The sequence below is a fragment of the Erythrolamprus reginae genome, chromosome Z (assembly GCF_031021105.1).
Source record: "Erythrolamprus reginae isolate rEryReg1 chromosome Z, rEryReg1.hap1, whole genome shotgun sequence".
Taxonomy (NCBI): domain Eukaryota; kingdom Metazoa; phylum Chordata; class Lepidosauria; order Squamata; family Dipsadidae; genus Erythrolamprus; species Erythrolamprus reginae.
The window spans coordinates 40,776,010-40,788,081 of NC_091963.1; the positions used below are offsets into that span (position 1 = coordinate 40,776,010).

At 36.8% G+C, this 12,072-nt stretch overlaps 1 protein-coding gene across 1 annotated transcript in view; it reads left to right on the top strand.

Annotated features, from left to right (window-relative positions):
* Positions 1–12,072, top strand: part of BZW2 (basic leucine zipper and W2 domains 2) — a 36,983-nt gene that overhangs the window by 24,347 nt on the left and 564 nt on the right. Inside the window, exons 9-11 of the mRNA XM_070729082.1 lie at positions 158–304; positions 2,294–2,432; positions 8,435–8,557. Coding sequence (XP_070585183.1) covers positions 158–304; positions 2,294–2,432; positions 8,435–8,557 — 409 coding nt within the window. The remainder of the gene's footprint in view (positions 1–157; positions 305–2,293; positions 2,433–8,434; positions 8,558–12,072) is intronic.

Below are 12,072 nucleotides of genomic sequence, written 5' to 3' on the forward strand. Positions count from 1 at the left end.
CTATTTTCTCCAGTTTTTCTACCACTGAGAATTGGCTCAAAAAGAAAAATGTGAAAATACCATTGTTGAAAGGCATTGGTGGCACATAGGGCAGTGTTCTATAAAGTAATAGCTTGAAAAATATCATGCTTTCTCTGCTTTAAACTTCCCATTCCAGATGGTGCTTTATGTAAAAGAAGAAATGAAAAGAAATGATCTGCCAGAGCCAGCAGTGATTGGACTCCTGTGGACTTGTATAATGAATGCTGTTGAATGGAACAAGAAAGAAGAACTGGTTGCAGAACAAGCACTTAAGCATCTGAAGGTATGCCTGTCGGAAATGTTAGTAGATTGAAAACACATGTTTGGATTCTAAAGCTAGCTATGTAAGCAGCTGTTTGAATAGAAGTATGACTGCTAATAAAGAGGCACAGTAGTCTAGCAGTTAAGATGTTGGGCTTATCAACCTGAAGATTGACAGTTTGAGATCGAAGTACTCCGTGGTGGGGTGAGCTCCTATTCTAGCCCCATCTCCTGCCACCTAGCAGTTTGAAAGAAAGCAGATGCAAGCAGAAAAATAGGTACTACTTCTGTGGAAAGGTATTATGTGTGCCTTTGCCAATTACATGACCACAGAAGCATCCATCAAGCTACACTGGCTCCTTCAGCTGGGAAACAGTGATCCCACAGCTCCTAGAGTCAGCCATTAAGGGCCAAGGAAAACCTTTACCTTTTTATTGATTATTGCTAATGGGAGATATGGAGTGTGTGTGTGTATTTATGCATGTATACACCCCCCCCCCAAAAAAATAATAATTTTGCAGTTCTATTGCCTGGGGGCGTTGGGGATGTTCTGTACACTATTCAAGCTAAATATTTTTTTACTTTATTTATTTATTTATTTATTTATTTATTTATTTATTTACTTACTTACTTACTTACTTACTTACTTACTTACTTACTTACTTACTTACTTTCTTACTTACTTTATTGATTGATTGATTGATTGATTGATTGATTGATTGATTGATTGATTGATTGGATTTGTATGCCACCCATCTCCGTGGACTCGGGGCGGCTAACAACAGTGATAAAAACAGCATGTAACAATCCAATACTAAAACAACTAAAAAACCCTTATTTTATAAAACAAAACATACATGCAAACATGCCATGCATAAATTGTAGAGGCGTAGCGGGAAAGAATATCTCAGTTCCCCCATGCCTGACGGCAGAAGTGGGTTTTAAGGAGCTTACGAAAGGCGAGGAGGATGGGGGCAATTCTAATCTCTGGGGGGAGTTGGTTCCAGAGGACCGGGGCCGCCACAGAGAAGGCTCTTCCACTGGGTCGCACCAAACGACATTGCTTAGTTGACGGGACCCGGAGAAGGCCAACTCTGTGGGACCTAACTGGTCGCTGGGATCCGTGCGGCAGAAGGTGGTCCCGGAGATAATCTGGTCCGGTGCCATGAAGGGCTTTATAGGTCATAACCAACACTTTGAATTGTGACCGGAAACTGATCGGCAACCAATGCAGACTGCGGAGTGTTGGTGTGACATGGGCATATTTGGGGAAGCCCATGATTGCTCTTGCAGCTGCATTCTGCACGATCTGAAGTTTCCGAACACTTTTCAAAGGTAGCCCCATGTAGAGAGCATTACAGTAGTTGAGCCTCGAGGTGATGAGGGCATGAGTGAATAAATAACTGATAGTTGATAATTTTACTATACTTTACTACACTATACTATACTATTTCAATTTCAGTGGAATTCTTACGCTGTAAAAGAGATTAAGAATAAACAAAAAAAATTAAATCCTGCAATGTAGGTATTCCTTAACTTAATCCTAATTGTGTCCACTATTTCTGTTGTTAAATGAGATATTCATTAAGTGAGTTTTTCCCCATTTTAGGAACTTTGTTGTCACAGTTGTTAAGTGAATCTCTGCAGTTGATAAGTTAATAACACAGTTGTTAAAGGAATCCAGCTTCCTTATAGATGTTCTTGTCAAAAGATCCCAAACAGGGATCATATGACCTTGGGACACAACAATTATCATAAGTATGAATCTGTTGCCAGGCAATTTTTGATCACCTGATCATGGGGGGGGGGGTGCTACAAAGGTCATAAATGTGAAAAATGATTATTAGTCACTTTTTTCAGTGCCATTGTAACTTTGAACAACCAAGTTGTAAGGAAAGAAGTACCTATATTGCAGGGTTTAAACTTCTATAGCTTTTGAAACATTTGGATAATATTCTCCTTGGTATTTATCTATAAATGACTAATCCAATTTCTTTTTTGATTGTTTTAGCAATATGCACCTTTACTGGCTGTGTTCAGTACCCAAGGCCAGTCAGAGTTGATTCTTCTTCAGAAAGTTCAGGAATATTGTTATGATAACATCCACTTTATGAAAGCCTTTCAGAAGATTGTGGTACTCTTTTATAAAGGTACTTTCTTTTATTTTTTAATATTTTTTTTATTTCAGAGTTATTTTTATTTATTTATTGGATTTATATGCCACTCTTCTCCAAGGACTCAGGGTGGCTTAGAACATATAAAAAACAATGCAAAATATCCTAAAACAAAGACAAAGCTAATGAAGAGTCATGGTTATAACATAAGTCCATAAAAGTGTTTTTGTATAAGTGTGTGTATATTCATTTTAAAAATATTATTATATCTTCTTCCACCAATATATCTGTTCAGTGTTGTGAGAGAACAGCAGATGAATAAGATTTATCTTCACATTGCTCTTTTTGACTCCCTCCGGAGATCAGAACTGCCCCCACTCTCCTTGCCTTTCGCAAACTCCTAAAAACGCATCTCTGCCGTCAGGCATGGGGAAATTGATTCCCCTGGGCCGTTTCATTTTATGTATGGTTTGTTTGGGATGCATGACTGTTTTTATAATAAGGGGTTTAAACTGTCCTTTTTTAACCATTAGATTTGTACTATGTATTGTTGTAAGCCGCTCCGAGTCTCCGGAGAGGGGTGGCATACAAATATAATAATAATAATAATAATAATAATAATAATAATAATAATAATAATAATAATAATAATAATCATCATCATCATCATCATCATCATCATCATCATCATCATCATCATCATCTTGCTGCTGACCCAAGAAAAGCAAGAGGTCATACCAGGGTTTTAAATGGTTGTGGGTGATTCATCAAATTAAAAAATAAAAGAGACTGCAGTTGATATATTTTAGGCCTCAAGTAGTTAATAAAACTTAAACTGAAGTGCCCAGAACATGATCATCTTCAACGAGATGGTCTCCCTATTAATTTGATTAAAAGTAGCACTATGCATGCTTTCCATCACTTGTTCCCAGAAGTAAAAGGTGTAGAACTTTTTAGTAGAAGGTGTAGAAGATATTGATAAAATTGAACGGGTCCAAAGACGGGCTACAAAAATGGTGGAAAGTCTTAAGCGTAAAACTTATGAGGGAAGACTTAATGAACTCAATCTGTATAGTCTGGAGGACAGAAGGAAAAGTGGGGACATGATCAAAACATTTAAATATGTTAAAGGGTTAAATAAGGTTCAGGAGGGAAGTGTTTTTAATAGGAAAGTGAACACAAGAACAAGGGGGCACAATCTGAGGTTAGTTGGGGGAAAGATTAGAAGTAACTTGAGAAAATATTATTTTACTGAAAGAGTAGTAGATGCTTGGAACAAACTTCCAGCAGATGTGGTTGGTAAATCCACAGTAACTGAATTTAAACATGTCTGGGACAAAGATATATCCATCCTAAGATAAAATACAGGAAATAGTATAAGGGCAGACTAGATGGACCATGAGGTCTTTTTCTGCCGTCAATCTTCTATGTTGTATGTTTCTAGAACTGAAATCAAAACAGGGTGGGCGGTTTTGGTTGTTTTTCTGCTAGCTGATCTGAACTTTCATTCAGGCACAACTAAAAAGATTTAAAAGTTGAACATAAGTGTTAGAAATATTAAACAGTCTACATAATTGAGGGGAAGAAATTTCCAAAAGGAACATGCTGTTTATTTTTTGTTCAAAATGCTTATATGAAAGCTGTCAATTCTTTGGCTAAATTATTGGGTTTTTTCCTTTCCCCATTTTCAATTTTATTTAAGGATTGTGTTCACATTGATCTCAGATTAGTTGTCATGGAAACCAAAATTCTATGCTTGGATCTTATTGGGATTGCTTCTATAAATACTTGAAAGGGAAAAACCATTTCAGTAGAACAATTTAATAATACAGTAGTTGCGTTTATATTGTTTTGAATAATGATCACTAAATGGAAGGATATTTTGTTTGTTGTCAATAAGACTATTCTTCCTTTACTGGAAAAATATATTTTATTAAGCCAGTATCTTATTATTTAACTCAGTGTGAAACCATTTCTTCTAATATATATTCCTTCCCCATTTTACCCAAATCTCTTAAGAATGAAAGAAGTTCAGAATATAATAATAGCCAAGTCAAGACCCATCTTATTTGGCCATTTTGTGTTCATAGTGGCCAACTGGCGACCTCTGAGGTGCTTATTAGCAGGAAAGGAAGAAATGTATTTCTTTCATCATTTTCCCTTTTAATGCATATTGAAATGTGCTGATTAAAAAACTGGTGGGCTTTCACAGACCTTCGTATAATATATTCACTGTTCTTTCAAATCCATTAAGTTAATAGCTCTTAACATGTCTTGTACTAATGAATTCTACAGATAAATTATGGTGCTATGTGAAGATGTGATTTCTAAATCTCTTTCCAATTAGCTTAATTGGAAACATTTATTTGTGGAATATATTACTTTTTAAACTATTAAATTAAACATTTTTATTGATTTCTATTCTTTATAAATCAAATCCTTGCACATTTTTTAACTGAAAGTCTGACTTCAATAATTTCATCAGATCTCTAATTTCTGTAAATTATAGTTTGGCCACAATATGTTCTCTACTGTCCTTCATTCACAACTATTGCATATTCAATTTTAAAAGATAAATCCTGCCAACTAATTTGTTCTTTTCCTACAGGCATATGGAAGCAAACATACCGTATTTTTCAGTGTACAAGACGCATCTTTTTACTTCAAAAAAGTGCATCAAAAACTGGGTGCGTCTTATACATCGAATGCTGTGGGGGGAGTTGGGTAGTGGTCAGCAGCAGCAGCCTTCCCATGCTTTGCCGGCTGTTCCCCAGGCCGTCTGGCAGCCCTTGGCTGCTGGATAGCCTCACTTCCCTCCCTGCAGGAAACGGGGGATTCCCTTGCTTCCCTCTCCGCGGGAGACCAGTAGGCATTGGCCAAGGAGCCCTCCTGGCAGGCCAAAAAGTGGCTTGGGCAAGCGGCTGTGGCTGGGCAGGGGCCACCTCTCCCTGGCTGAGGAATTCCCTCTGTCCTTCACTTCGGCATCAGGGAGAACACAAGTGGCGTCTACGCCACTTTCAAAGCCTCATGTATGACCGATTCTCTCTCTGGATGCCCCATTTCCCCCCCCCGTGTTCCCCCCATTTTAGCCTGCACTCCAAAAGTGCTTTCCCCTCTGTTTAGGACCTGGCTCTCTTCTCTCGTGGTGGTGAGAACAGAGCCACAAGTGCTGCCTTCAAGCTCCATGCAGGGCGGCCACAGGTGCTTCCAGTATTCTTTGGCCAGGCAAAAGACGCAGTGGCGGCGGAGGATGCCTGAGAACCACCACCGCTGTGTCTTTTACCTGGCCAAAGAATACCAGAAGCGCCTGTGGCCGCCCTGCATGGAGCTTGAAGGCAGCGCTTGTGGCTCCATTCTCACCACCCCGAGAGAAGAGCGTCAGGTCCTAAATGGTGGGAAAAGCGCTTTTGGAGCGCAGGCTGAAACGGGGGGGGGGCAGTGGGAGAAATGGGACTCCCAGAGAGAGAATCGATCATGCAGGAGGCTTTGAAAGTGGTGCAGATGGCACTTGTGTCCGGGTAGTTGCACCCGTCCAGCGCTCTCTCTCTCGCACACACACACACACGCACAGACGAGGGAGTGGAGGGGAAAGGCGGTGACAGTTGGAGCAAAATAAGGTAGAAACCTATTGTAAAATTCTTCCTCCCGTTTGCCAATCTAACGATTATTTTTGAAGCAACAAAATGGCAATATGGAAAAATACATTACAGTTTAGTTAGATGTGTTCCAATTCCTAATATTTTTGCTAGAATGGACATAGTTTTTGCTAGCTTTTTCTGACCCATTTGACTACATAATGGATAACAATAAAAATTTAAATTTGAAAAAATCCATTCGCAATGTACATATCCAATAAGAAGTTGAGGGCCTACAATTTTGTTTGCAAGGTTTCTTCACCTAAGCATTTGCATATACTGTAGTGTTTTCCTCAGGAACCAGAAATTTTGTGCGTTTGGGGGTCTCTTTCACTTCAACATCCCCCTCTAAATTTCAATAAACACAAATGAAGATGACCTACTAGCAGATCTCCCCTCAGATGCACCAATGAACAAAAATACTATCAGAAGACGTATAGATAAGATTCACAAAGAATATGAACTTTTACATGAAACATTCTAAAAGCTGTTCCATTTTTTCAACATTTATTTCTAAAAATGTATTCTTAATACAAATTGCAAAAAGGGTCAAAAATAAAAATAGCCAGAGTATTCTGCTGACACTTCAATTTCTGTGCAAAAAATATTTTTATTAATTAATGCAGTATTTTCCCCCTATTTCTTAAGTTTGATTTTTAGTGTTCTGTTATCTGTATTCACTGCCTAATAGTAAAGCATTTCATCTAGATGTTTTAGTATCCTTTTGGATGATAGACATATTGTTCTAAGGACAGAAACATATAAACAGTGCTTCTTTTCCTTTATTTATTAGGCTTACTACTTTCTTTCTCTGCTTTGTGGGACATTGTTTAGAATAGGATAGAATAAATAGAATAGAATAGAATTCTTTTATTGGCCAAGTGTAGTTGGACATACAAGGAATTTGTCTTTGGTACAGATGCTCTCAGTGTCCATAAAAGAAAAGATACACTTGTCAAGAATCATGAGGTACAACACAATGATTGTCATAGGGGTCAAATAAGCTGGGTTTGGGTGAAACTTTTACTTTGGTCTTCAAACCTGGCAAGTTTAAGGTTTGTGGGCTTCAACTCCCATTCATAAGGTAGCATGACTGGTGGAAGAATTCTGGGAGTCTTGAAGCTGTCAAGTTTGAAGTTTATAAAAAGTATTCTGCTACACTGATACTTTATTAAACAATATAATACTACACCATTTGGTTCAGAATACTTTTTTCCTTGTTTTCCTCTAAAATCTGGGTGTGTCTTATATACCGGTGCGTCTTACACCAAAAAATACGGTAATTTATGTTGACTTTCACTTTAGATTTGCAAATCAGAAATCATGCTAATTTTTCACAACTTAGTTTTCTATATGTCTTTTCTTACATATCTAGCTTTTCCTTGGAAATATACCGGTAGTAATCTATAAAATTTCATTCTCTCAGTGGATCAGTTTGTGTACTTTGTTCCAAGTGATAACTCTCTCAAGTTATTGGGGAAGCATCATGTCCTGTTAAACTTCATCAAAAAATTTGGCAGCATTTAAAGTATCTGTGTAATCATCTTTAAATTACTATTCCAAAAGGCAAGTTGTTCGAAGATGATTCCTTAATTGAGACAAAATATTTATCTTGCAAAAAGGAATGTATGAAAAGCATACAAAAGTTACAATCAGATTTTTTTTTTCCAAATAAAAAGAGAAATCAATTGGCCTTTGAATTCCTCTAGGTGGCATGTTTCACTTTTGTTCTCCTTTATGGTCTATTAAGATCTCTCCGTTCTCTTCATTTCTAAGCAAATAATACATAATATACTGTAAACAGATCTTTCCAATGCTCTTTTAATTAGACATATTTCCCTCTAGTTCATTTTTCTCCTCTGGAGTACTGTACATCTGAATCTTTGTTTCCTTCATGTCTTAATATGCAACTGAAATCTTGTTATTTGTCTCTGTCCCCAGTAGTAAAATTATTTCAGGATGTATTTTTTTAAAGCAGAAATAATATTTACAGATAGTCAGTGACTTACAACCATTTGTTTATTGAACATTTGATCTTATAACGGTACAAAAAAGCTAACTTACCACTGTTTTTCACATTATGATTGATGCATCATCTCCATGGTCACATGATCAAAATTTGGGTGCATATTTATGACAGTTGCAGTGTCCCAGAGTCATGTCATTGTCATTTGTAACTTTCCTAGCCAGATTCATTAACAAATGCATAATTCATTTAATCACAGTTAAGAACTGTGGGGGAAAAAGGATTATAAAATGGTATGCAATTCATTTAACAAATGCCTTGCTTAGCAATAGAAATTTTGTGTTCAATTTTCATAGTTAGTGGAGGATTTCTTGTATAGCTCAACCCGTTGGCCAGAAATATTTACCAATGGTTATTTTTCTGAATTTGAATTTTAGCTGATGTCTTAAGTGAAGAAGCCATTTTGAAATGGTTCAAAGAGGCACATCTTTCTAAAGGCAAAAGTGTGTTTCTTGATCAAATGAAGAAGTTTGTGGAATGGCTGCAAAATGCTGAAGAAGGTAATTTTTAAATTAAAAGTTTAATTAAATTTTGAATGATATGAGATGTTCTTAACTTGATGCGCTGGGATTCTTTGGTCCACAGAACAAAATCTTTTGGATTGTCCATTGCCCAAACTGAATAGGTTTAAATAGCCTGGGATGGTGAAGCTTTTTTGCCTCAGGTGCTGAAAGTGCGTGCACGCACACTATCGCGCATGCCTGAGTGCCCACACCCATAATTCAATACCTGGAGAGGGCGAAAACAGCTTCCTCTACCCCTACCGCCCTCTGGAGGCCAGAAACAGCCTGTTTCCCAACTTCTGATGGGCCCAGTAGGCTCATGTTTCACCCTCCCCAGGTTTCAAAGGTTTCACTGGAGCCATAAAAATGCCCTTCCCCCTGGAGGCTCTCTGGAAGCCAAAAACACTGTCCCAGAACCTCTGTGCGAGCCAAAAATCAGCTGGCCAGCACACACATGCATGTTGGAGCTGAGCTAGGGCAATGGCTACCGTGCCAGCAGATATGGCTCCGCATGCCACCTGTGGCACCTGTGCCATAGGTTCGACATCACTGGCCTGTGCATTGGCTAGTTGGATTTTGCATTAGCTAGTCCCTGGGTGAGAATTGAATCCAGGGAGACACTCTTGCTTTGCACATAGGAGATTTTGGGTTCAGTCTCTTTCACTGCTGGGTTGGGTTAGAAAGTTTTGTCTAGCAATATCAGCAAGTCAGATTAATAATTTAATTCAAAAGAATCGAGCTTCCTATAATATATTTGGCATAGTTTAGTCTCATTTCCAAAGATGTTTAAATAACTGCTGTGGCATTATATAATACATTTTAAAATATTTAGTTGTTGTTCAGTTTAGGTGAACTGTTGTTATAGAAGATGTACATGCTATTGTTCTTCCTCCAAATGATCAGCAAATAGATTACTCATAGTCCTATGAATTCTAAAGGAGATTTTTTTTTAATTCTCTTTTATTTTTTTCTATTCTCATATTGCCTTGGCTTGCCTGAATATTTACTTTCCACTTTTCTCATTTCCATACTTTTATTTTTTTCCTTTTCTAGTTTCTGAAGTCAGTGAAAGAAAAGAGTAAGAACCTGTATGTGATAATTGTGAAAGTGAAAATGACAGCTGTTCTTTGCAGTTCAGAGAGCCAGTGTATCTTATTTTATAGATATTATTTGTCTTTTTTGACTCTCACTGTCTCGCTCTCATTCTCATATACTCACACATAAATACACACTGTCCATGCTCTTTACTGGAATTTTTAGCATATATATTAGAGTTCTGAAATTTTTCACAAAAAGTGATTTGAAATGCATACTGCGCAACGATATCTTTTTATAGATTTATATTTCCTTTTCCAAGGATGTTCCTGTCTATCTTCATATCATGTACACCCATACACAGCCATATCATTTTAGTGGCAAATGGATACAGCTTACATTAGTTTTGAAACTGCCCTATAAACTGGGGCGGAGGGGGGGGGAATGGCTACTTAATTTTTTTTTAAAAGAGGTGTTTCATATGTGCACATCCACTTAAATATATACAGCATATTTATAAGTATTTGTGAATACACACATACAGAGAGAGAGAGAGAGAGAGAGAGAGAGAGAGAGAGAAGAAGAAGATGGTACATCAACGTGACAAGATGGAGAAGCATAATATAGTGTTTTATCTTGTTTAGATAATTCTTTTGAAGACGGGACAGCTTAAATTCGGCATAATATTTCATTATTTCACTATCACTTCCCGGAACTGAGTGTTTATCACCTTATTTACTGAATATTATTTGAGCTGTAATGCTGCATATTTTGTGGTAAAAATTTCAAGATTGCCAACTTCTGCTTTTAAATCAAAAGCTATGGCTAGTTCCATTCTACATACAGCCATAAATGAAAGAACAGATGTTTGATGTCATATATATTCTACCAATAGTTAATAAGAGATTATTATTTTTTATTGTGGTTGATTTCATTCTCCAGCTCCATATAGTGGCTTCTCATAGAAAAGGGTTTTTGTATCCTGTTGAAAAGTCCTAAAACAAATCCCCTTGAAGTCTAATTCAATAATCTACACATGAGTGATAGGTTGTAATCATGAATTCCTATTTTGCCTTCAGAATTAAAATATTTATCTGCTTTATTCAGTTACTATAAATTCTTCAGTTTAGTAATTCTTCCATCTTGATTTTTTTAAAAAAATAGTTGACTGAAGTAACATCCCCAAAAAGAATCACATAAAAATTTTAAAACAAATATACTCACACATAATATAATAATCTGATAAACTGTAAGTGAGCCATGGAAAAAGCTATTAAAGTAAAACTGTCTAAACTTCACATGTTGAGCTTTTCACAAATGAAAAGCAGCATTCCTGTTTTTTATTGTTGCCTTGTTTGTATGTCTTTAATTGCACCATTTTAGGTAGTCTTTTAACTGAAAATCAAGGAAAATGATCTTGAAAAGTAAGAAGAAATATGAACGAAAAGAAAGCTATGTTTCATGACAGCCTTGTTTCTTTACAACAGCAGATGGATTTATGCCATGAAAGAAGCAGCAGCCTTTGTCCTTCCTTATGCCAAGGGAAAAGCAGTGGCAGGCAGGGAGATAGGATTGGCTTAGTGAAGGGGAATAGGTTTTAAAGCTGAGTCCCAAAGATAGTTGTAACCTGTCCATGTCATTCACATTGGGTAAACCTTGCCTTGGTCTATTGCAGAATTATGGAAAGACAAATAGGGCTCACAGCCCATTCCTTCAAGAAAGGTTGGTAAAACATTCAGACATTGGCACTATGTGGTTGATAGTAGGAGATATGGCCTTGTCAATTTTGTTTTTCAAGGACAGGGAGATTTTTGTGGCCTGAAAGAATATGAAAGATATTTAATGGGTATAGTGGGTTATTACTATTTTTATTTTGGGAGATGATTGGCAGCACTAGCAATAGTAACTGTTACATCTCATGATACAATTATAAAACATTTTAATAGGAAAAATTGAGAAGGAGAGAGTACACTTTGTATATCATGAGATGTAGCAGTTGTAGTATCTCCTTCCCAGTTTTTCCTATTATAATTTCAAGGAAATGCCTATTATGAAGTTTATTTTTAATCTTTGTGAATGATTAATTTATGGTCCAGACTTCATCAGTGTATTTGCAGGTCTGTTTTACCATGCCAGATTCTAACCACATACATTGGATGTTAAATTCAACATGTCCATTATCACAACTTAAAGAGAGGAACATACGAAATATCCAGGTTGGAGAAGCATATTCTTGACAATAGAGGGTATTTACCCTCTATTAAAATAAATGTTTTCATTTTCAACCTCTTCCTTTTGGCTTGTGGCTAATTTATTTATGGAATTGTATATACACTGCTCAAAAAATAGAGGGAACACCTAAACAACACAATATAACTCCTAGTAAATCAAACTTCTGTGAAATCAAACTGTCCTCTTAGGAAGCAACACTAATTGACAATCAATTTCACATGCTGTTGTGCACATTCAACTTTGTT